At 43.6% G+C, this 25,805-nt stretch overlaps 1 protein-coding gene across 1 annotated transcript in view; it reads right to left on the reverse strand.

Moving 5' to 3' along the window:
- The window catches only part of lrrc63 (leucine rich repeat containing 63), a 46,923-nt gene extending 29,820 nt beyond the window's left edge, over positions 1-17,103 (reverse strand). The window contains exons 1-3 of the mRNA XM_078560499.1: positions 16,546-17,103; positions 13,643-13,717; positions 8,950-9,104 (exon numbers count right to left, since the gene is read on the reverse strand). Of these exons, the coding sequence (XP_078416625.1) occupies positions 8,950-9,104; positions 13,643-13,715 (228 nt within the window). The 5' untranslated portion in view covers positions 13,716-13,717; positions 16,546-17,103. The remainder of the gene's footprint in view (positions 1-8,949; positions 9,105-13,642; positions 13,718-16,545) is intronic.
- Between the last annotated feature and the right edge of the window lie 8,702 nt (positions 17,104-25,805).

Here is a 25,805-nt window from a genome sequence, read left to right on the forward strand (position 1 = left end):
AGCCATTAAAAAACTGGAGATTTACAAAATAGTTTAAATGGGTATCCAATGATTAAGAACATTGAATTGTCAAGGGATGTAAAAGTTTCAATTTCAACTACAAAGAATTTATATAGAAAGAATAATAGGAACCAATGATGGCACAAACTCAACACCATCTAATTCACAGAGAACTGGTGCTTAATTTGAATATAAAGGGAACTGCTAGGGTAGGTTTGAAGAAGACTTTTGAGCCGAACCCAAGGAGAAGAACAAAGGGATTTGAGTCTAAAGTAAAAACAAATGTAAACTAAATACAATTTAGGGAGTAATTTTAATGCACAAAGTTATAGAATTGACTGTCAGTTAGTAAAGTGAAAGTAAATACACTAGAATTGCTCCATTGTTTTTTGGTCTTCATAATATTTGCCAATGGCCCTCACAAATATTTTCCAAATAAAAAGTCTAATGAACAGAAAGACACAAAGCTGTACGTGAAAACTCTATACAGTACAAAGGTCCATACATTTAGTAATAGCCACTGGATATTAAGACATTTGACATTGTAATTTGATCAGTGTCTTGTAAATAAAACCACAACATAAAAACATAAAAGGTAAAATATTAGTTGTCCATTTCATTACCAAGCTGGAGGATGATAGTTTTGTCAACATGGCTGCAAATTCTGGGCCAAATGTTACCAGTGATTATTTCCTGAGCCACGTGGTGGTGCTTCCAGAAGGTGAGCTTTGTTCAGAAGTTTAACAAATATATTCCTACTGGCAAGGTTACTTGACAAAGTATAGTTGGCTTTATCATAAAAATAGTCCTTGCCTGAAACTAGCTACTATATATTAAACATCATTACACAATACAATGACCTATTTTCTTTAGTGTCTGAATGTTGTGTATTATCATGTGATTGGTCACTGATGCTGGCAGCAGCTAATGATGTACTTTGCAGGGCATGTAGATGAATTATACAATGACGCAGATTTTGCGGTCAGTGGCAAAATCACAGTGCTCACCGTTGACCTCAAAGAAAACTGTCCAATAAAGATCTAGTGATTTATAAGACATGGATTGCACATTTCCCGAATTTACTTTCGTTTTGGTGCCAGTTATAGGGGGATTTCTGGTATCCAGCAACAGCGATGTCATCAAGCAGGCTAAGTAGCCAATCACAGCAAACCAAGAAATAACAATAATGTGAAGCGGGTACTCAGTAGAGCGTACACCTCCACCACGCTGTGTTAACTCAATATTATTACAATTATACAGTTCTTCCTTGATGCTTTTCCTTGCCTGATGCTCTGAAACTACAAAGCTGGAAAAATAAATCTTTTTATTAAGAACTTCCATCTCACTGATGGGGGTTCAGGCCAATCCACATCCAACAATTTACCCTGAAAACTCTGCAACTGGAGATCAAATCATTCCAAATCTAAAAGAATGAAATCCATGATTTACTTGAGAACTACTTTGTTAATGAAGTGGTAGTGGCAGAAAATAAGATTACAAGAAGAAAATAAAAGGTTACAAACTACATTTTAACAACAGTGCATTTCTGAAAACTCAGTGCAACGACAGAGGGCGGAACCCGCTGGCCGTGATGGCGGCTTTTCACACCGTATTGCCCCAAATTTGCCGCATTAATTATGCATTCCCGGGAAACACGCCGTTTCCATGGTGGGTGGACTCTCATTCGTCCGCCACACCATCATCTCGCTGCTTCATCACGCCGGGTGCCATATTTAAAGTCCAGCAGCACGCACACCTCTCTGGCTTTCAGCCAACAACTGCTGCACAGAAGACATGATGGCCCCAAAAGGCAAAAAGACTGCAGCCCCCAGGTTTAGTGATGCATCCCTTGAGTGCCTTTTGGACACCATGGAGAGCTGCCATTATGTCCTCAACCTCCGCTCTGGCCGCAGGAGGGGCAGCGGCATCACCAATCCAGCATGGGAGGCAGTGGTCAGCGCCAATGCCTTGCAAAAGAGGACACCCACCCAGTGCCGCAAGAGGGCGAATGGTCTCATCCATTCTGCCAAGATAACTCGCTCTTCTCATCACTCTTATTTCACACACACACATCCACAGGGATCTCACAGCTCAAGGGACAACACCACTAACTCTCACATGCACCCTGACATCTCCATCAGACTTATATCCTTTCGAGCTTGCGTCCTCATCCTTTCCATGGCTCCGCTCACCACACAAACATTCCACACAGTGCCATGTGTCCTGCTCACACCCTCTCCATCCGTTTTCATGCAGGAGAAGCCTGCTCACATCCGCAGGAAGAGATCCCAGACTGGGGTGGAGTGGCCCACATTAGGCCCCTCACTCACTTTGAGGAGTGTGCCATCGTGCTGACTGGTGAGGACACGGACCGTGCCTGCAGTGACAGTGAGGTCAGTAGCAAACACTCTCGTGAGGATCCTGCACCACATCACCCCTCTCTCAATGCAAATGTGAGTGCTCTCTCTCCTGCTTTTGACTCTGCTGCCATGCACTACTTATCTCTACTTTGGTTCATAGGGAGTTTTGCCAAGTGACTGACACCCGCAAGTCTCTCAGCTCCATCCACAGCCTCACCTCCTGCCAAGAGGACACCTCCTCCATTGAAGAGCTGGAAATAAGCCACCTGGAAGACCCATCACTGCACTTATCACACCATGCACCAGCACAGAGACACACAACTCGGTGGCACCTAGATTAGAGCAGGCTCGGGTTCATAATCTGGTGGTCACCGCACGGACACATGTCTGCAGCAGCAGGAGGCAGGTTCATGCAAGCTCCACAGCACTCGGAGGACTGCTGGGGATCAGGCATCGGTGAGATCCGAGCCAGATGATGAGCCTCTGGATTTGTCCTTCCAACTCATCCTGGAAAGTTAGCATAAGGCGTGGGAACATCACACAAAGCTGTTAGGGCCCTCAACAGAGTGGCACACAAGTCGGAGGAGTGCGTCCGCCTGCTCTCTGATAAAGTGGTGCCCGCATGTGAGTGTACGTAAGTCTGCATGGGGAGCATGGCAGATGCCATGGAGATCCTGGTCCAGCAGAACGCAGAGATGTGTGCAGACCTGCACTCTGTCGCAAGAGCCATTGGTGAGTTCCTGCAGTGGCAATGCAAGAGGGAAACGGGGCACCTTGACGCCCTTCAGGTACTCCTTCCTCTCAAGGAGTCAGGCCATGGCCCCCAGGCATCTGAAGGGAGGAGGAGCAGCAGCTGGACACTCCTTAGTCATCCACTCAGGAATCTCAGAGGCTGTCCTCTCCATCCGAGTCCCCTTTGCCTTTGAGTCCCTCAACCTTGTCCTCTGTCACCGCAGAGGGAGCAGCAGGCCAACAAATGATTCTGGAGGGAGAAGTGTGTGCGTGGCAGGGCCTTTCGGTGACTCATGCAAGCTCTCTCCCACACACACGGATCCTTCACATATCATACTCACCTCAATGTCCTGAACATTTTCAATGCTGCCTGCTGGGGTTCGCTTTCAGTTGTCCAACTGAGCTGACCTGCATCTCTGCCCACCCAATGATCACACTCCCATACAACACCTTATCTCGCCCACCGCGACTGTCGTTTCACTTTCGATTTAGACAGCATGGTCTGGACTCGGTTCTTCGTCAGCTCCCCCATCTTTTCCCCTTCCCCAGTCACCCATTTCCTTTCCCCCATCACAATTGACCCCCCTGGCATCACCTTCCACCTCCCCTCCGTGACAGACCAGCCCCAACCCTTTTCCTTCGGGGATGTCCAAGTAAATGTGCACATTCCCTTCCTTCCTGAAAATCTCACCCCCATCCACGTTCACCTTCCCAACCTCCTCCTTTCCACCTCCAGGGTCCATGTCTGCCTCTGAGTCCCCACCAACCACCCTCGCCGTCCCTTCTACCGCTATTGTCAAGTCCTCAGCCTCCCACCTTACCGCCTCACGCTGCCCTCGGTCATTCTCACCATTCCCTCATACCACACCCACCCTCAGTTCGCTCCCCAGGAGATAGTCATGGATCCATCAGACCTCTCCCTTGCATGTTCACCTGGACATCCCCCACTCTGGACCCCTTACCCCCCAAACCACTTCCCCTCCCCTTAGTCCTCCCAGCCCCCCTGGGCATCCCCAACCCAGCTTTGTCCCTCCCCCTTCCTGATTCCCTCAGATGCCCTTACTTCTTCCGCCACCCTTAGTCCTTCCTCCCTCCCAACTCCTTCCTCCAGCCTTATGTCTTCCTCCAGGCTCACTTCTTCCTCCAACCTTACTCCTTCCCCATTCCTGACTCCCTCAGACACTCTCACTTCTTCCTCTAGCTTTACTCCTTCCCCCTTCCCGACTCTCTGACACCCTCATTCCTTCCTCGAGCTTTACTCCTTCACCTTTCCTGACTCTTTCCTCCAACCTTAATTCTTCCCCCACCCTTACTCCCTGCCCTCTCTGCACTCCTTCTTCCCCCCAGATTCCCTCCTCTCTCCACATTCCTTCCCCCCTTCAATCTCCTTCCCTTCCACCCCCTTTACACCCAGTTGCCATCTTCTCCCCTGTTACCCCCTCCTCCCCATACTCTTTCCCCCCCTCCCAACCTCACCCTTCCGACACCTTTGTTACCCCCTCTCAACCTCATCCCATCACCCTCCCCCGACACCTCTTCCTCTCCCAGTCAATCCTAGACCTTGCTCTCCCACCCCCTTGACCATCATCTGTTGTGAGCATCAACGGTAAATTTCCAACTGTGAGCTGCTTCACAGCAGAGCCTGATCCATGAGAATCTACCCAGCATGCCATGGACGTTCCTCCAGTGTGCAGTTGGTGTCAGGTTCCAGCATCTTTTACTCCTCAGATGAGTTGCGCCCGGGTGGTAAGTCCCGACTTCTGCACGTCACAGTTGTCAAGACATGTTCTGCACTGGCGTGTTTTCCCGCCAATGTGGGCGGACAATCCAGCGGGGGTGGGGGCGGGGGGGTGGGAATGAGTCTAGTGGGCTGGCCTTATAATGATATGCTGATGTATTACAAAGAAGTTCCTGACGTCTGATGGCGGGGAACGTGGCCTGCCATCGAAGGGCTGAATGGACGACTGCAAATTGGTTTCACAACATCGTGAATCCAATATTTGGCCTTCTTGCCATATTGTGCGCGCACATCACCGAACACACCCGGTGCAAGAGGGCATGAATGATTCACACCAGCAAGGAGCAATAAGTTGTGGTGCAACAAGGCAAACAAACATTAGTGGATACTAATTGTAACTTGTTACAAAATATCTAACATTTTAAGTGCTTTCTCAAAATAAACCAGTTCATGAGATTAGTCGACATGTATCGATATGCCAAGCCAAGATCTATCTTTTAACCAGCATCACTAAAACAGGTCATCATCATCACGTGCTATTTGTGGGATCTTAGTATGTGCAAATTGGCCGCCATATTTCCCTACATTACAACAGTGACTACACTTTAAAAGAAATTTATTGGCTGCAAAATGCATTGGGATGTGAAAGGTGCTACACAGTTTCAAGTTCGTTCTTGAATAACTGTGGCATTGATAATAGGCTTCATTTTAAGTTTACAATGTGTTGGGAGTAGGGGGTTTTGATAGCCCACAGGAAACCCAGATGTTAGTGCAGTCTGTTTACAATTGGTAATCCATGTTTTCTGACCAATCTGCATCAGCTGGGGTGATGTAGACCCACACAATGCAATTTCAATTGCAGTACGTAAAAGGGATACTCCAAACACAAAATTTGAAGAAGTTTAGAGTTCAGGGCCAAAGAAAAGCAAGTGCCAGAAAGGAATCCAGAAAGCCAAAGGCTGCAGCTCATTTCAGCAAGTTTTCTCTGAATGTGCAGTTGATGGCTTTGGGATATACTGTTCCCCAATGATGGGAGGAAGATGTTGCTGGAAATATCAACAAGACATGTTTGAAGGTGGCCCAAGAAATCAGCAGCAGGAGTGTGATGCTATGCTTCTAGATACAATGCAGTAAGCAGCTCAATGATCTAGGCAGGACAGGAAAGGTGAGAGCAATGGTATATTGATATACATATCATCCAACCTCCTCACTCTGGCTTCTTAAGTCTACTCTAGCACATTACACCTCACACCAGTTTACCTTGTGGGTTCTCATATCTCTGTCTATGCAATTCCTCACATCCCCATCTGTCTATCACAACTGAAACTTGTCATTATCATTATGCAATGTTATGCCAGCTTCTTTAACTGCTGCAGTCCATGTGATTTAGGTACACCAACAGTGCTGTTAAGGACAAAGTTCCAGGAATTTGACCTATTGACAGTGAAAGAGCAGTCATATAATTTCAATTCAGAATAATATGTGACTTGGAGGGCAACTTGCAGGCGGTGGTGCTCCCATATATCCGTTGTCCTTCTCTGTAGTAGAGGTTGTGGGTTTGGAAGGTGCTGTTGAAGGAGCCTTGGCGAGTTGATACACACTGCTGCTACTTTGCATTGGTGGTTGATTACTGATCAAGCAGGCTGCTTTGTCTTGGATGGTGTCAAGATTCTTCAGTGATCTTGGAGCTAACACTCATCCAGGCAAATGGGGACTATTCCAACACACTCCTGACTTGTCCTTTGTAGATGGTGAACAGGTTCTGGGGAGTCACTAGCTGTGAATTTCTCAGCCTCTGATCTGCTCTTGTAGCCAGATTATTTACAAGGCAGACTATTTATATGGCTTATTATGTCTCCTAAGAAGGGTCACACGGACTCAAAATGTTAACTGTGTTTCTCTCTCCACAGATGCTGCTAGACTTGCTGAGTTTTTCCAGAATTTTCTGTTTTTGTTTCAAATTTCCAGCATCCACAGTATTTTGCTTTTATATTATATTTATTTGGCTGATCCAATTAAGTTTCTGGTCAATGGTAACTCCCAAGATGTTGTTGGTAGGGGATTCAGTGATCATAATGCTGTTGAATGTCAAGGAGAGATGGTTAGATTCTCTCTTCTTCGAGATTATCATTGCTTGGCACTTGTGTGTCATGAATGTTACTTGTCACTTATCAGCCCAAGCCTGAATGTTGTTGAAGTCTTGATGCATGTGGACATGGACTGTTTAAGTATCTGAAGAGCTGCAAATGGTACTGAAGACTGTGCAATTATCAGACCTTATGATGGAGGGAAGGTCACTGATGAAACAGCTGAAAATGGTTGGGCCTAGGACACTACCTTAAGGATCTCCTGCAGCGATATCCTGGGACTGAGATGTTTAGCTTCCAACAACTACAACCACCTTCCTTTGTGCGAGGTATGACTCCAACCAGTGGAAAGTTTGCCCCCTGATTTCCATTGACTTCAATTTTGCTTGAGCTCTTTTGATGCCACATTCAGTCAAATGTTCCCTTGATGTCAATGGAAGTCATTCTCACCTGACCGCTAGAATTCGGTTCTTTCAGTCATGTTTAGACCAAGGCTGTTATGGTCTGGAGCGGAGTGGCCCTGGTGGCCCAAACTGAGCATTGATGAGTAGATGGTTGCTGAGTAACTGCTGCTTTGATAGCACTGTCAATGACACCTTCCGTCATTTTATTGATTGACAGTGGGCTGATGGGGTGGCAATTGGCCGGAATTGATTTGTCCGGCTTTTTGTGGACTAGAATATCTGGGCAATTTTCCACATTGTCAGGTAGATGCCAGTGTTTGTAACTGTACTGGAATAGTTTGGCTAGGAGTCCGGCTAGTTCTGGAGCAGTACTACAGCTGGGAGGTTGTCATGGCTCATAGTGTTTACTGTATCGTGTGCCTTCAGCTGTTTCTTGCTGTCACATGGGGTGAATCAAATTAGCTGAAGACTGGCATATATGATGCTGAGAATCTCAGGAGGAGGTCAAGATAGAACATCCACTCAGCATTTCTGGTTGAAGATGGTTGCAAATGCTTCAGCCTTGTGATTTGCACTGATGCGCTTGGGCTCCCCCGTCATGGAGGATGGGGGTATTTGTGAATCCTCCGGTTAATGTTTCATTGTCTCTCATCATTAACAACTGGATGTGGCAGGACAGCAGAGCTTTGAACTGACCCATTGGTTACGGGATTGTTTAGCTCTATCTATAGTTACCCGGCTAGGCTTAAAATGCTGGGTCTATTTCCCTAAGGAATGCAAAGACTGGAGCAATCTTTTAGGAGTGCTTAAAATAATGAAAGACTAGACTATGTATTGACAGATTATCTCGATTAGTGAGGTTAAGGGGGATAAAGGGACATAAATTACATCAAGTGCAGGATTGGGTTAGACATTTGGAGCTTCACATATCCCAGAGGGTAGGAGACATCTGGAACAAGTTGTTGACTTCTACAGTGATTGCTGATTCACTGTATATCTTCTAAAGAGGGCTGGATTAGTTGCTGGCTGGAATGAAGATCACGGCTTGCTCAAAGTAGATGGAATACTTAGTAAGTATAAATCATTGTCAGAGCATCTTCTAGATTAGTTTTGATCATGCGAGGAGGGGTAGGAGAGGAATTACTCAGATTACTTTTCTCCCTAAATTGGCCTTGACTTTTAAAATCTTTTTTGCTCTTACCAGAAGATTATGTAACTGCTGGTGGGTGTGGATTGTTGTGAATCATGATGTGTGTGGGAAAGACTCAATGGACAAACTGGTCTTTTCCAGCACATCATTTTGCATGTTTGGGTGGTCATAGTATTGTGATTGGCCTTCATCCTTCATTGTTGGCGTAGTGCTAATGTCACCGGCTTAGTAATCTAGAGGCCTGGCATCGAATCCCACCAAGGCAGCTGGTGGAGTTTAAATTCATCCTTCATTTTGCTGCAATTTTGCCAGGTTCGATACGAACACTGATCATTCATCAATTACACATTAATTTCATGCAGTAAAGTTCTGAAACTGGTAATCCTGCAAATTTGCAGTATTTCTAATAGTCCAAATCCAAATTCTACATTTGCTGAAAATTACTAAATTTTAATGACAGGATCTTTAAACTACTTACCCTGAAATTTAAAGAATCACTTCCTACTGCTAGGGATCTTAGAACAAAAATCTCATACGGGTTTATTCTTTTTTCTGGTTCTTCCTCCATGACTGGGGATTCAGCGTCTGAAGATTCAAGAAATTGTTCACGTCCTTCAATATTTGGAACTGCTCCTGAAGTCAGAAAAGTATAAATTCCGTAAATGCTAAAATGCATGTTTATTAGTTTACTGATGACAACACAAGTTATGTGTATATGGAACCTTTAATGTAATAAAATTTCCTATGGCGCTTCACAGGAGTGTCATAAAACAAAATCTCATAGAGTCATAGAGGTCTACAGCACAGAAAAAGGCCCTTTGGCCCATCGAGTCTGCGTCGGTCAAACAAGTACCTAATTATTCTAATCCCATTTTCCAGCACTAGTCCCATAGCCTTGTATGCCATGGCATCACAAGTGCACATCCAAATACTTCTTAAATGTTATGAGGGTTTCTGCCTCTTCCACCCTTTCAGGCAGTGAGTTCCAGACTCCCACCACCCTCTGGGTGAAAAAATTCTTCCTCACACCTCCTCTAAACCTCCTGCCCCTTACCTTAAATTTATGCCCCCTGGTTATTGATCCCTCCACCAAGGGGAAAAGTTCCTTCCTGTCTGCCCTATCTATGCCCCTCATAATTTTATACACCTCAATCATGTCCCCCCTCAATCTCCTCTGCTCCAGGGAAAATAACCCCAGTCAATCCAATCTCTCCTCCTAACTAAAAATCTGGTAAATCTCCTCTGCACTCTCTCTAGTGCAATCACATCCTTCCTATAATGCGGATTCCAGAACTGCACGCAGTACTCTAGCTGTGGCCTAACCAGCGTTTTATGCAGTTCCAGCATAACCTCCCTGCTCTTATATTCTATGCCACGGCTAATAAAGGCAAGTATCTCAAATGCCTTCTTAACCACCTTATCTACCTGTCCCACTACCTTAAGGGACCAGTGGACATGCACACCAAGGTCCCTCTGATCCTCGGTACTTCCCAGGGTCCTACCATTCATCGTGTATTCCTGTGCCTTGTTTGTCCTGCCCAAGTGCATCACCTCACACTTATCCGGACTAAATTCCATTTGCCACTGATCAGCCCATCTGACCAGCCTGTCTACGTCCTCCTGTATAATCTAAGGCTATCCTCCTCACTATTTACCACCCCACCAATTTTCATGTCATCCGCAAACTTGCTGATCAACCCTCCTACATTCAAGTCTAAATCGTTTATATATACCACAAACAGCAAGGGACCCAACACCGATCCCTGTGGAACCCCACTGGACACAGGCATCCAGTCACAAAAACACCCCTCGACCATCACCCTCTGCTTCCTGTCACTCAGCCAATTCTGGATCTAATTTGCCAAATTGCCTTTGATCCCATGGGCTCTTACCTTCGTTATCAGTCTCCACCGAGCCTCATGAGGAGATATTAGGGCAGATGGTCAAAAGCTTAGTCAAGAAGTAGGTTTTGAGACTTGTTCTAAAGGATGAAAAAGAGGTAGAGAGGCAGAGAGGTATATTCCAGAGCTTAGGGCCTGGGTTGCTGAAGGCACGATCACCAATGGAGGAACAAAAAAAAATCAAGGATGCTCAAGAGGCCAGAATTGATGAGCGCAGATATCTTGGAGGGCTATGCCACTGGAAGCGATTACAGAGATAGGGAGATATGAGGCCATTGAGGATTTTTAAAAAGGGTGAGAATTTTAAAACTGAGGCGCGGCTTGATGTAGGTCAGTGAGCACAGGAGTGATGAGGGAATGGAACTTGATGCAAGTAAGAACACAGGCAATAGAGTTTTGGATGACCTCAAGATTATGGAGGGTAAGTGTGGGAGGCCAGCCGGGATTGTGTTGCAATAGTCTAGTCCAAGGTAACAAGGCATGGATGAATGTTTTGGCAGCAGATGAGCTGAGGTGGGGGAGAGTCAGGCCATGTCATGAAGGAAATTAACCATGTTGGTGATGGAGCAAATATGCCTTTGGAAGCTCATCTGAGGTGAAATATGACACCAAGATTGAGAAAAGTCTGGTTTAGCTTCAGACAGTTACCAGAGAGAGGGATAGTGTCAGTGGCTAGAGAGCAGAGTTTGTGGCATGGACCAAAGTCTTCCCAATATTTAATTGGAGGAAATTTCTGTTGATGCAATACTGGTTGTCAAACAAGCAGTCTGATAATTTAGAGACAGTGGAGGAGTTGAGAGTGGTGGAAATTGAGATAGAGCTGGAGGCTGCCAGCATTCATGTGAAGACTAACGCTATATTTTCAGGTGATGCCACCACGGGGCAGCAGGTAGACAAGAAATAGGCGAGCCAAGGGTAAATCCAAGTGGGACATCAGAGGTAGTAGTGTAGAAGCAGAAAGAGGAGTTATTGCATCTGATACTTTGGATACCACTATATAGATAAGAATGGAACCAGGTATTGCAGTTCCACCCAACTGGGGAACAATGGAGAGGTGTTGGAGGAGGCTGATGTGGTCAACTGTGTCAAACACTGCAGACTGGTAGAGAAAGGTGATGAGGAATAGATTACTTTTGTCACAGTCACGTAGAATGAGTTGGGAAAATCACATTTTTAAAACTATTTTTCTTTTAAGGAAGTACACTATTATTTGGACATTTGGATGCTGACCTGGAATTTTTTTAAAGAAGGTCATAAGTTCACCTGGGAACTGTCAACAAGCAGGCCTCTTCCAAGATATCACCTGACCTGCATGGTACTTGAGAAAGGTCTGTTTGTTTCGAACTGCAATCACTTTAATTGATGGGGGGGGGGAAAAAACTGAGAAAGGCAAAGGCTAGAAACTTGCTGGAAATCACATGGCAGAGAGAAAAAAAAACCTGAAGTTTAAACCTACTGGTTTTGAAGTCAGTCTTGTTGGGGAATAAGCTGAGAAAGGAAGGCTATCCTAACTGGCTCTCTCCTTCTGCCCGTGCTGAAATTGTGCGTGGCTATCAACCTGTAACCAGAGAATCCTCATCTGTGTGTAACTTGTCTGCATTTGGAAAGCTGAGACCAGAAGAACTGATCCAGTCGTATACATATTCTTGTCTACGGTAAAGTTCCGTTGGTGAGAACTTCCAAACATCCACCAGGATCTTCACATGAGGGAACTGACAGCATCGAGAACCTGCAAACTTTATCCTTTATTCTATAAAGCCTATACTCTAAAGTCCATCTGTTTGTCCCTTGTTTGTCGGTGTGTGTGCTGGGGGAACTTTTTTTAAGAAGAGATAGATAATTATACTTCCAGGTTACAACTGAGAGTTAACCAATACTTGCAACTTGTTAAAAAAGTTTTGTTTTACAATAAACAATTGTTCTGAGTTTATTGAAGGAGCCTGGTTAAAGTCTCTTTTATTCTGGGTACCAGTAGAGAAGGCAAACAATTGGCCAGTTTGGCTAGTAAATTAAACATTTAAATTAATGGTACGACCTGTGGAGTAGTGGGGCTAGATAATATGTGCACCCCTCCCATCCCAGCCGTAACAAAAGTCATTTGAGACTTTGGAAAAGTCTATTTTGGTGGAAACATGATTGGAAGGATTGAAAGATGGGCACAGGTTTGGGAAGCCAAACCCAAACTGAGCATCAGTGAACAGGTCATTGGTGAGTGTGTCACTTGATAGCCCTGGTGACTGGATTTTTCCTGCTTTTTATCAGCAGGAGTACTAGACAATTTTGCACTTTGTCAGCTAGATGCCAGAGCTGTAAGTGCACTGGCTGGAGGTCTGGCTAGTTCTGGAGCATAAGTCTTCAGCACTACAGTCCGGATGTTGGTGAAAAGATGCCGCTTGATTGTCTTGCTTTTGCGGACAGGACATACTTGGGCAATAGTCTTTTCTGTATTTAGTGCACTCTGCCATTCTTGGTATCACATGGTGCTTATAAAATTGGCTGAAGACTGGCATCTATGATGATGGAAACTTCAATATATGAGTCCAAGATGGATCATCCACTCAGCACTTCTGGCTGAAAATGGTTGCAAACACTATCCCAATTTCACCTCCTCTGTCACTGACTTCCAGCACATTGACTTCAATCAAGTGGACTTCAAAATCCTTATTCTCATCTACAAATAGTCCATAATGCAAATATATTCTATATTCTGCAATATCCTCCAGCCCGACATCCCAGATTGTACCCTCCATTTTAAATTCAAACCCCAGATACATATTAGCACTCAGCAAATTACTTCATTTTTCTATCACCTTATATACCACTGGATGTTTTGCAACTCAATTTACTGACAGAAATGGTGACAGTGTCTCTAAGAAACTGTGGATTCTTAAGGTCAACTAAGTTATGAACCTTGAGAGATCAGTATCTGTAAATAAAGACAGAAAACCAGCTTATCTACATGTCTTCTTAAAACTTTATTATCAATGAATTGTGCAATAAGACTTCTTAAATATAAATGCTATCCTACATGTATTTATTATGGATCATCCATATTTCACATTCTGCCTTGAGATGTATATATTTAAATGTTAATTTTGTAGTGTCTGCTGATATACATTTGTATTAAGCGTTTTGTGATACTACATTGAACAGAGTATGACAATTTTCAAAAATAAAGCTGACTATCGTGGCAAATGTTCTACTGATGTGATTATGTTTTTACATTCCATTAGGGATCTTTTCTTATCATTTTTATGATATTGTCATTACCTGGATAGCTGGGCAATCCTGAGCTGATACCATGTCTAAAGTAATTTTCTTGGATTCTAGTGGCAGCAATCATCTCTGGAACAATAAAATTCCCAGTTATTAGTACAAATTCATATAAATGGCTGATTGATAATGTGAAAGTTCACTGATGATATTATTTGTTCTGGCAAATCTGTTGTATTTCATGCTTAGGATGTGGGCATTAATGGGAATGTTGACAATTTGTTTCTCATCCTTATTTGCCCTTGAGAAAATGGCGGTTGGTCTTCTCCTGGTAATGAATGAGGAAAAACTAATGTACAGAAGTTCTATGTGGAACAGAGTATGGCACTGGCAAGCCAGTTTTTTAAAAACTGTGTTCTTGGGAGGTGACTGACACATCTTGCTTGATGGTTAAAGTGCCAATTCTATCAAAAAAAGGTTGGAGTAGTTATGTACAATCTCAGGCATTTTGCGCTGTTGTGACATGTTGGCTTCCTTGTGATACCTGAGGGAACACATGTCGTTTCATTCCCTTTGTACAGTTGTTTTGACTGGGGCAGACATTGTGCCCCTGGATCAAAGGGGAGATGTTTAATTAGGGTGGTGATCTTGCATGCCTGCCCTGTTGGCCAAACCCTGTGCCCAATCCAGCCCACAGATTTAAGGGGAAAAAAAAGAGTTCTCTTTTTCCCAACAACAAAGCATAGACCAGCTTTGGCTTAGCTCAATTTGAAAAAAAATGCCCTAAATCTGCGCAGATAGTAAGGTGGCACCTTTATTATTTTTGATCACGAAATTGACAGATTTCACAGTGAAAATTGCATTCTATTCATATTATGTAAATTAACTCAAGGATTAGTTTGAAACAATGCCTTTCTCAATAAAGACACCTTCCATGTTTGTCTTTCTTACTACTTACTACTTTCTTACTACTTTCTTACTACTAAAATTCTGTACTCCCTCCAAATGCTTTGATACTTACATAAAATGGGAGCAATTAATACAATGTGGAAACAAAATCATTTTGGATAAATTAGTATACTCATTACAACTTGAAAAGCAGTTGGCAGACAAAACAGGGGTCTGTGTTAGAAATTTTACTGCCAACAGCGAGTTGAAAGCAAGGGGAAGTGAATGAACATTAGTACACAAAATTACTACACATGAACAAAAATATAATTATATATGCTAGTTCTGACACACAACTAGTTATATCCCTAGAAGCGCACCTTTTATCCTCTGAGGACAGCTCGTAAAACAAAAAAATATGAGAATGACGCTTTTGCCGAAAGCCCATTAACAGAATCACCTTTTCAGAAATTCAACACTTCAAAGCCAGGTGTTGGTGTGATTTTGTTAAACATTTCACCTTCCATTTCCTACACCAACCATTTTTACAGCTTCTCTGAGGCAGGGTGACAATCTAATACCATTTTCTGCTGACTTACAGGGAATTCCTCTATGGGCCAAAACTAGCAGCTCTGACAGCCAATAGTCATTTGTTAAGGGACTCTTTACAACTATCACAGGTCTTCAAGTCCCTTGATTGGAATTGGATTTCAAACCCATTGATGGCACCTAATCATTCCCTGCAGGGCTGGTGGCAAGTGTCTATGCTGGGAGCCTGATCATAAGGGGGGGTTAAATTATGCCTGCTTTTTAGGTGCTAAACAGTCTCCTAAGGTCCCAAAATGGCAGGCAGGACCTGTGCTGCTCAAACATTGGGCAAAGACTGGCAAGAGGGGTCCTTTACCCACATCTGAAGCAGATGAGGTTCCTTACATATAATGTCCTATAGGGATGGAAATCTGCCATCCTTACCTGGTCTGCCTCATATATTAACTCCAGACCCACAGCAAAATGGCCTAGTAAGCCACTCAGTTATGTTCAAGAAGGCAGATCATCACCATCTTCTCAAGGGCAATTAAGGATGGGCAATAAATGCTGGCATTACTAGTGACAGCCTCATCCCATGAATTATTGAAAAAAAGGGCCTAAACACTTGTTTCAAATCCCTGCTACATTGGTTTGCATCATGGAAAAGCAAACTAAATATCGCCTACCTACATACGTACATACAAAAAAAAAATTAAGTGTTTACCACAATCCCAATGCCGATCACGGCCATTTCCAATCTCAAGATCCCCAACCTCCAGTCCCCCTAACTCCTGATATCCCCATTCCCCAGACACAAGAGGCCCCAGCTGCTCCCACATGTTGCTCCCCCATGTCCCAACCACAGCAAATCCAACACCGCCACTTACTTGTGGGCCACTGCACTAGAGACAGCCCAAATTTGCAGTACTTACCTCTTTGGCTTCCACCCATTATGCCATCATCAGTATAATGAGGTCCGAGGCCAAATATCTGGAGCTCCTCAGACCTCATCATTTATGATTGGGGAATGAGGTGAGAGGAGGTGTGGTGCAGGTGAAGTAGGGCTCATCAAAAATTGGCACTCCTGAATTCTCCTATAAGTAATCTTTCCCCTTGTCTCTGCCAAATTTGTCCCCTCCTTTTCCTGTACAGAAGACATAAACACTTCTCTAGGGTACCTGTCCTAACAGCCATACTTCACGTGTGAATCTTTAAAATGAGTGTTGTTGCACTATTCCACTGCAGAGTACATAGCAAGTTACAATATTTCTGTTTTCAGTTAATCTCCACATACACATGCACTTCTAGTTGTTGTATGATAAGTAGGAATACTGGCGAATTTGTCACCCCACCTCCTTCTCCAACGCAGGGATAATTTAGTCCCTCCACTTCCAAATATATTTTTCAACAGCTAATAAGGAAAATCTACTTTTAAAATTCTGAAAAATACCATCTTCTCTGCTATTAGAAGTGATTTTCTGTTTGCAAGCAAGACAATCCTAGAATTTTAGCTGTAATTTTCCCAAACTATAGAAATATCATACCAATAATACGTTGTCTCTCAGGGATTCGCCTTGATGGCGCTGGAATATCATCAAAAGGCAATTCTACTATGTTCACTTTTTCCTGGTTCTGGTTCCATAATTCAGCATCAAGGAGTTTCACAATTTTTTTATAGTTATAGCGGGAAAAAAATATCCTTTTCGTTTGCAAAGGTGGAGAATTCACACTAGGTTTCTGAAGAAAACCATTCGATCTGAACTCATTTGGAATATTGCCCCAAAGATTGTCCTCTGCAAAATTCAGATCATCCTGTCTGTGTGCAGTAAAACCACAGGGAAGAAATCTATTTGGACTGGAAGACCTGTAGGATATCTCTGGTTGGTTGGTAGAGTCCTGTTCCGTCTTGTATTCACCATCAGGAGCTGATTCATTTCTTGGTGAAATTTTATCTATAACATATATTTATAAAGGCTGTAAATGGTTTAAAAATTCTAGAACAGTCTTTTTTTCAAGTTATTGCACTATTGTATTGTAATCTTTCTGATGACTGACCAAAACATCGTCACATGAGAAACCTACAGTGTTGATAAACATAACCAGTACAATGTGGCAAACACTTATACATTCTGGAAAATTCTGTTAAAATGTTTACTGTAAAGTTTGTGAAGTGACCTGAAAGGCAAACATTACACAAAGCACAGGGATTGGCTAAATCATGCTGTGAGGGATAATGGGGAAGCACTTGCTTTAATATATACCAGGACATTTTACTGTAGTGACAATAACAACAATAATTTGCATTTATATAGCACCTTTAATTTAGTAAACCATCCCAAGGCACATCATAGGAGCTTCATCAAATAAACTTTGATACCAATCCACATAAAGAGATATTGGGGCAGATCACCAAAGAGTGGCAGAATGAAAGAGAGTTAGAGGCAGAATGGTTTTGAGAGGAAATCCAAGAGCTTAGGGCTTCACCAGCTGAAGGCATAGCCACCAATGGTGAAGCAATTAAAATCAGGGATGTATAAGAGGATGAGAAGCGATAGGGACTGAAGACAGGGAGAAAATTTCTGTTCATTCAAGAATAGATATCAGACAGCAGTCTGACAATTTAGAGGTAATGGAGGGATCGAGGGAATGGGGTCCCGCTCGCAAATCGGTATTCCATTTTGGAGGCTAATAAGGGCGCTGGTTCCTCCAAGGAGTACAGACAGAGCCAAGCTTCTGGCACCACAAGCAGCCTGTCTATACAGGAGGGAAGGAAGGGAGGAAGAGCAATAGTAATAGGGAATTCTATAGTCAGGGGAACAGATAGGCGCTACTGTGGCCACCAACGTGACTCCAGGATGGTATGTTGCCTCCCTGGTGCCAGGGTCTGGGATGTTACTGAATGGCTGCAGGGCATCCTGAAGGGGGAGGGTGATAGGCAGAGGTCATGGTACATGTTGGTACCAATGACATAGGTAGAAAAAGGGATGAGGTCTCGCATCAAGAATTCAGGGAGTTAGGCAGTAGACTAAAAAGCAAGACCTCTTGGGTTGTAATCTCTGGATTACTCCCAGTGTCACGTGCTAGCGAGCTCAGAAATAGGAGAATAGCGCAGATGAATACGTGGCTTAAGAGTTGGTGCAGGAGGGAGGGTTTTTGATTCCTGGATCACTGGGACCGTTTCTGGGGAAGGTGGGACCTGTACAAGCCTGGACGGTCTACATCTGAACCAGAGCGGGACTAACATCCTTGCGGGCGGGTTTGCTAGTGCTGTTGGGAGGATTTTAAACTAATTCGGCAGGGGGAGGGGACACAGAGTGTTAGCAGAATAGGGACACATCATAATACAGTAAAACAATCAAGTCAGAGGGAGTACAGCTGCATTAAGTTTCAAGGGAGTAAGGCAAGGCTCGATGGCCTCTACTTTAATGCCAGGAGTATTACAGGTAAAATGGATGAGTTAAGGATGAGGATTGAATCGTGGAATAGTGATAAAGTAGCCATCACTAAGACGTGGTTGAAGGAGGGGCAAGATTGGCAGCTCAACATTCCGGGATAAAGAATCTTCAGGGGAGACAGGGGAGGGGGTAAAAGAGGAGGAGGCGTTGCATTATTAGTTAAGGAGTCCGTTACTGCAGTAAGGAGAGATGATATCTTGGAGAGGCATCGAATGAAGCTTTGTGGATAGGGCTTAGGAATAAAAAAGGAGCAGCCACATTGTTAGGTGTTTATTATTGACCCCCAGATAGTCATCGGGAAATTGAGGAGCAAATATGTGCACAATTTGCGGAGGTGTGCAAAAGCAATAACAATAGGGTAATTATATTAGGTGATTTCAACTTTCCCAACATTAATTGGGATAGACATGGTGTTAAGAGCTTGGATGGAGTGGATTTCTTGAAATGTGTACAGGAGAACCTTTTAGGTCAATATGTAGAGGGTCCAACAAGAGACGGCGGGGAATGAAGCTGGACAGGTGGCTTAGTTGGTGGTGGGGGAGCATTTTAGTGATAGCGACCACAACATGGCACAGTTTAAGTTTGTTATAGACAAAGAAATAGACAAGTTGCAAAAAAAATGTTTTGGATTGGGGGAGAGTGGATTTCAGTAAAATAAGGCAGGGTCTGGCCAAGGTAGACTGGGAACAGTTACTTGTGGAGAAATCTACAGAGGAGCAGTGGGGGCATTCAAAAAGGAAATGGGAAGGGTACAAGCTCAACATGTTCCCTCTAGGGTGATAGGAAGGAGTAACAAGCCCAGAGAACCATTGATGACCAGAATTATTCAGGTTACGATGAGAAGGAAAAGAGAGGCTTTTAGCAGGTACAAGGGAAGCAAATCAGCAGAGGCATTAGTGGACTACAGACAGTGCAGGGTGGAGCTTATGAAAGCAATTAGGAAAGCAAAGAGGGGATATGAGAAAGCTCTGGCCGGTAAAAGTAGGGAAAATCCCAAGATATTCTATAAGTATATCAGTGGGAAGAAGGTAACCAGGGAAAGAGTAGGGCCCATAAGGGACCAAGGGGGCAATCTATGGGTGGAGCCAGAGGACAATGCTAGAGTGTTGAATGAATAGTTCACATCCGTCTTCACCCAAGAGAATGAGGATGAAGGTATCGAACTCGGGGAGAGAGACTGTGAGGTTCTTGAGCAAATTGATATAGGGAGTGACAAGGTATTGGAGGTGTTGGCAGGCTTAAAAGTGGACAAATCTCCAGGTCCGGATGATTTGTGTCCCAGGCTGCTGAGGGAGGCAAGGGAGGAGATCGCAGGGGCTCTGACCCAAATTTTTAATTCCTCTCTGGCCACGGGGGAGGTGCCAGAGGACTGGAGAACAGCTAATGTGGTTCCGCTATTTAAGGAGGGTTATAGAGATAAGCCAGGGAACTACAGGCCAGTGAGTCTCACGTCAGTGGTAGGGAAACTATTGGAGAAAATTCTGAAGGAGAGAATCTATCTCCACTTGGAGAGGCAAGGTTTGATCAGGGATAGTCAGCATGTCTTTGTCAGAGGGAGGTCATGCCTAACAAATTTGACTGAATTTTTTGAGGAGGTGACCAGGTGTGTAGATGAGGGTAGTGCAGTTGATGTAGTCTATATGGATTTCAGCAAAGCCTTTGACAAGGTCCCACATGGGAGACTTATAAAGAAGGCAAATGCACATGGGATACAGGGTAATTTGATAAGGTGGATTCAAAATTGGCTTAGTTGTAGGAGACAGAGGGTGATGACAGAAGGATGCTTTAGTGACTGGAAGCCAGTGTCCAGTGGCGTACCACAGGGATCTGTGTTTGGTCCCCTATTATTTGTCATTTATATACACGACATAGATGACTATGTGGGGGGTAGGATTAGTAAGTTTGCGGAAGACACAAAGATTGGCCGGGTGGTTAACAGTGAGGTTGAGTGTCTTGGGCTACAGAAAGATATAGATGGGATGGTCAAATGGGCAGATAAGTGGCAGATGGAATTTAACCCTGAAAAGTGTGAGGTGATACACTTTGGAAGGAGTAATTTGACAAGGAAGTATTCAATGAACGGCATGGCACTAGGAAGTTCTGAGGAACAAAGGGACCTTGGTGTGTATGTTCATAGATCTCTGAAGGCAGAGGGGCATGTTAGTGGGGTGGTGAGAAAGGCATATGGGACACTTGCCTTTATCAACTGAGGCATAGATTACAAAAGTAGGGAGGTCATGTTGGAGTTGTATAGAATCTTGGTGAGGCCACAGCTGGAGTACTGTGTGCAGTTCTGGTCGCCACATTATAGGAAGGATGTGATTGCACTGGAGGGGTTGCAGGGGAGTTTCACCAGGATGTTGCCTGGAATGAAACATTTAAGTTATGAAGAGAGGTTGAATAGACTTGGGTTGTTTTCGTTGGAGCAGAGAAGACTGAGGGGTGACCTGATCGCAGTGTACAAGATTATGAGGGGCATGGACAGAGTGGATAGGGAGCATCTGTTCCCCTTAGTTGAAGGGTCAGTCACAAGGGGGCATAAGTTCAAGGTGAGGGGCAGGAGGTTTAGGGGGGATGTGAGGAAAAACGTTTTTACCCAGAGGGTGGTGATGGTCTGGAGTGCACTGCCTGGGAGGGTGGTGGAGGTGAGTTGCCTCACGTCCTTTAAAAAGTACCTGGATGAGCACTTGGCATGTCTTGACATTCAAGGCTATGGACCAAGTGCTGCTAAATGAGGTTAGGTAGGTAGGGCAGGTGTTTCTCACGTGTCAGTGCAGACTCGATGGACCGAAGGGCCTCTTCTGCACTGTGTCATTCTGTGATTCTGAGAGAGGTAGTGGTGAAGTAGAGTTGGGTGTCATCAACATACACATGGAACCTGATGCTGTGTTGATATGTTATGAACCTCATTCACTGGCCTTACAAAATCACATCAACCCTGATATTTACAGGAAGGCTTAGAGAGAGCAGGAGGCTGCATCATCAGCTGGAAAAATACAGAAATGCAGGGAACATGCAGGTCCTGTTGAGTTTAATGTCGGGACCTCATTTGAATATTTTTTATTCTGTTTTCCACTGACCATCCAGAAATATTGAAGGCTAGCTGGATGGATATAAAGCAGGACAAGTCTGTACTCCATAGCTGCTGCCAGGGTTGGGGGAACCGTTAGCGTTGCCAAGAAGTTTGTGGATCTGGGGCAGGGATTTGGCGGTCAAGTCGTGGCAAGAAGGATATCTCTGTATTGGAGTAAGTACACAGAAACAAACAACTAAGTTGACTGTACTTACAATTTTAGATCCAAAAGAGACTCAAATTAGTGGGTAAGTAGTTAAATGCAGCACATGGTTAGGGACTGAGACAGAAAGACCAGCTTCAATCTGCATTATGAGTAAGTTGATTCCACTTGGAGGGGTGCTCGATGCACTACATTTGACTTCAGAATCTCTAGACTCGAGAGTGTAGGCTGCGTTAAATAAGATTCCTACTGTTGCAAGGTATCCAGTGGCCTTTGTTGGTTCGAAAGCAGATCTTTCAAATCAAAAGTACAAATGCCTGGTGTTAATGTCGTTTACCATGTTCCATTAAAGTGGCTAATATAAACTAGGAATAACTTGTATTGCCACTTTCCTGATGTAGCTCCTTAGTGTTTATTGGAGCTCCTTGAAGGAGTAAATTGCGCCGTGGATAAAGGGGAGCCTGTAGATACACTGTACTTGGATTTCCAGAAAGCATTCGGTAAGGTGCCACATCAAGTGTTATTGAGGAAAATAAAAGCTCATGGTGTAGGGAGTAACACATTAGCATGGATAGAAGATTGGGTGGCTGGGAGAAAATAGACAGTTTGCATAAATGGGTCATTTTCTGATTGGCAGGATGTAACGAGTGGAGTCCCGCAGGGGTCAGTGCTGGAGCCTCAACTTCTTACAATTTATATCAATGCCTCAGATGAGGGCAGCGAAGGTATGGTAGCTAAATTTGCAGACGACACAAAGATAGGTAGGAAAGTATGTTGTGAAGAGGACATAAGGAGGTTGCAAACAGATTATAGATAGGTTGAGTGAATGGGCAAAAATCTGCCAGATGGAGTACAATGTGGGAAAATGTGAAGTTGTTTGCTTTGGCAGGAAGAATAAAAAAGCAGAGTATTAATTAAATGGAGAACAACTGCAGAATTTCAAGGTGCAGAGGGATCTAGTGAGTCACAAAAAGTTAGTATGCAGGTACAAGTAATTAAGAAGGCTAATGGAAATCTATCCTTCGTTACGAGAGGAATTGAACATAAAAGTAAGGATGTTATGCTTCAGTTACACAGAACATTGGTGAGACCACATCTTGAATACTGTAGTTTTGGTCTCCTTATTTAACGAAGGATGTTAATGCATTAGAGGCATTAGGAGGTTTACTAGATTGATACCTGGAATAAGTGGGTTGTTTTCTGAGGATAGGTTGGACAGGCTGGGCTTGTTTCCACTGGAGTTTAGAAGAGTGAGGGGTGATTTGATTGAAGTATGTAAGATCCTGAACAGTCTTGACAAGGTGGATGCGGAAATGATATTTCCTCTTGTTGGTGAGTCCAGAACTAGGGGGCACTGTTTTAAAATTAGGGGTCGCCCTTTTAGGGCAGAGATGAGGAGAATTTTTTTCTCTCGGGGGTTATGCAACTTCGGAACTCTCTGCCTCAGAAGGCGGTAGAGTCGGGGTCATTGAATATTTTTAAGATGGAGGTAGATAGATTCTTATTGGCAAGGGAATCAAAGTTTATTGGGGGTAGATGGGAATGTGGAATTAGTGATACAAACAGATCAACCATGATCTTACTGAATGGCGGAGCAGGCTCGATGGGCTGAATGGCCTACTTCTGCTCCTATTTCATATGTTTGTATGAAGCTAAATGGTGCAAGACCCACTTCAGAATGCTGTCTCACACTGGGTACTCAAGTATAACTCTGACTCAGCATAAAGCTGCAATTTGAAAGTGTTCAGGGACACCTGGTCACGTTATGAACTTATTTTCAATGTTGTAAGAAAGCAGATACTCCAAACCACTCCATCTCAACATTAAAATGAACTACCAAAGGAGTAAAGTTCCTTACGAACATACAAACAAGGAGTAGGAGTAGGTTATTCAGCCCCTCAAGCCTGCTCCGCCATTTAATAAGAGCATGGCTGATCTGATAGTAACCTGAAATCTGCATCCCTCCTACCCTGATAACCTATCACCCCCTTGGCTTACCAAGAATCTATCCACCTCTGCCTTAAAAACATTCAAAGACTCTGCTTCCACCACCTTTTCAAGAAGAGTTCCAAAAACTCACAACCCTCTGAGTGAAAAAATTTCCCCTCAACTCTCTTTTAAATGGGCAACCTCTTATTTTTAAACAGCGACCCCTAGTTCTAATTCTCCTACAAGAGGAAACATCCTCTCCACATCTACCCTGTCAAGACCCCTCAGGATCTTATACGTTTCAATCAAGTCGTCTCTTACTCTTCTAAACTCCAGCATATACAAGCCTAGTCTGTCCAACCTTTCCTCATAAGACAACCCACCCATTCCAGGTATCAGTCCGGTAAGCCTTCTATGAACTGCTTCCAACACCTTTACATCCTTCCTTAAATAAGGTGATCAGTACTGCAAATGTGGTCTCACTAGTGCCCTGCATAGCTGAAGCATAACCTCCCTACTTTTGTATTCAATTCTCCTCACAGTAAATGAGCATTCTATTAGCTTTCCTAATTACTTGCTGTACTGGCATACTAGCCTTTTGTGATACAAAGCACTCATACAGGAATCTTAATATTGGCCAAGAGAATAGATCGCTTGCCCTTCTTCTAAATATTGCCATAAGATCTTTTATGTTCACCTGACACGATTTTGGTTTCATCCAAAACACAGCACCTTCATCAGTGCAGCAATCCTGCAGGCTTGCACTGAAGTGTCAGCTTGAAGTCTTGTGCTCAAGCCTCTGGACTGAGCCTTGAACCCACAACCCTCTGATTCAGAAGCAACAGTGCAACTTATCGAGCCACAGCTGACACTATGACACAATGTCTAAAAATACATTGACAAATCACAGATATGCTGGAAATAAAACTATTTAAGATCAAAAGAACAAGTAAATGGTCTTAAACATTTTAGTGCCACAATGAGACCATTTACCTCTATGTCAAGTCCAATGAAACTACTGTACTTACCAGGAGATATACTCCTGGGTTCACAGGGTTTTGGAGGTAATGCGTCTTTTGGTGGCAATGGTCTGCGAAGAAGCTGTGGATGTTTGGACATATTGAGCCCAGTTCAAACCTGCATGGTTTTTTTTCAACAACAAATAGTTAATTGAAACAAAATGTCATATTTCACATTAAACAGAGCATGCATGGCATGTTAAATTAACTGGTTAAGGAGATCACAAGGAAGACTTCTCAATTGTTCCTTCAATGACTATTTTTGCCTTTATTCATTGTAGCTCTTTGTGAGCTTCAAAAGAAACCCTGATTGGCGAATGGTTCCATCCAATTGCACAACTGAAAAAACTTGCATTTAAATAGTGCTTTTCAAAACCTCAGGTCATCCAATTTACCTTACAATGAATTACTTTTAAAGTGTTGTCATTGCTGATATGTAGGCAAGCACAGCTGTCTATTTGCACACAGCAAGGCCTCACAAACAGCAATAAGAATAATGAGCAGTTTGCCAGTTAGATTATTTTTGGTGCTGTTGAGTGATAAATACTGCCCTATTTCAGAGCACCATGCAGTTTTCTGCATGCATCTGAACACAGTCAGGGCTTCAGTTTAACTTCTGAAGTGAAAAATTACATCTTGGACAGAGCAGCACTCCCTTACTACTGTATTGAAGTGTCAACCTAGATTATGTGCTCAAATCCTGGAAACTAGGCTTTAATCCAGAATTTGGGATGAGAAAACCCAATTAAAAAAACATCTATGAACCATTTGTCATAATGGACTCTTAATTTTACATACAGAAGTAGAGACACCAGGTGAAGGACAGGGGGCTAATGATCAGTTCACTCCATTTGTGTGGATTGATAGGCCAATGAAATACAGTATTGATCTCCACACACAGGAGGACACCAACAATTCTCCCACAAACCAACAAGATTCTCGAGAATCTTTTTTGCATTGTCTCTGATGCCTTCACATTTTTCCTAACGAGCAGTGCCCAGAACTAGACACAATACCCCAGCTGAGGCTGAACAGGTTTTATGCAGGTTCATCATAACTTCCTTGCTTCTATCTATAAAGCTCAGGATCCCATATGCTTTATAAATCACTCTCTCAACCTGTCCTTCCACTTTCAATGATTTGTGCACATATATCTCACAGTCCC

Source organism: Cetorhinus maximus, chromosome 16 (assembly GCF_964194155.1).
Source record: "Cetorhinus maximus chromosome 16, sCetMax3.hap1.1, whole genome shotgun sequence".
NCBI lineage: Eukaryota > Metazoa > Chordata > Chondrichthyes > Lamniformes > Cetorhinidae > Cetorhinus > Cetorhinus maximus.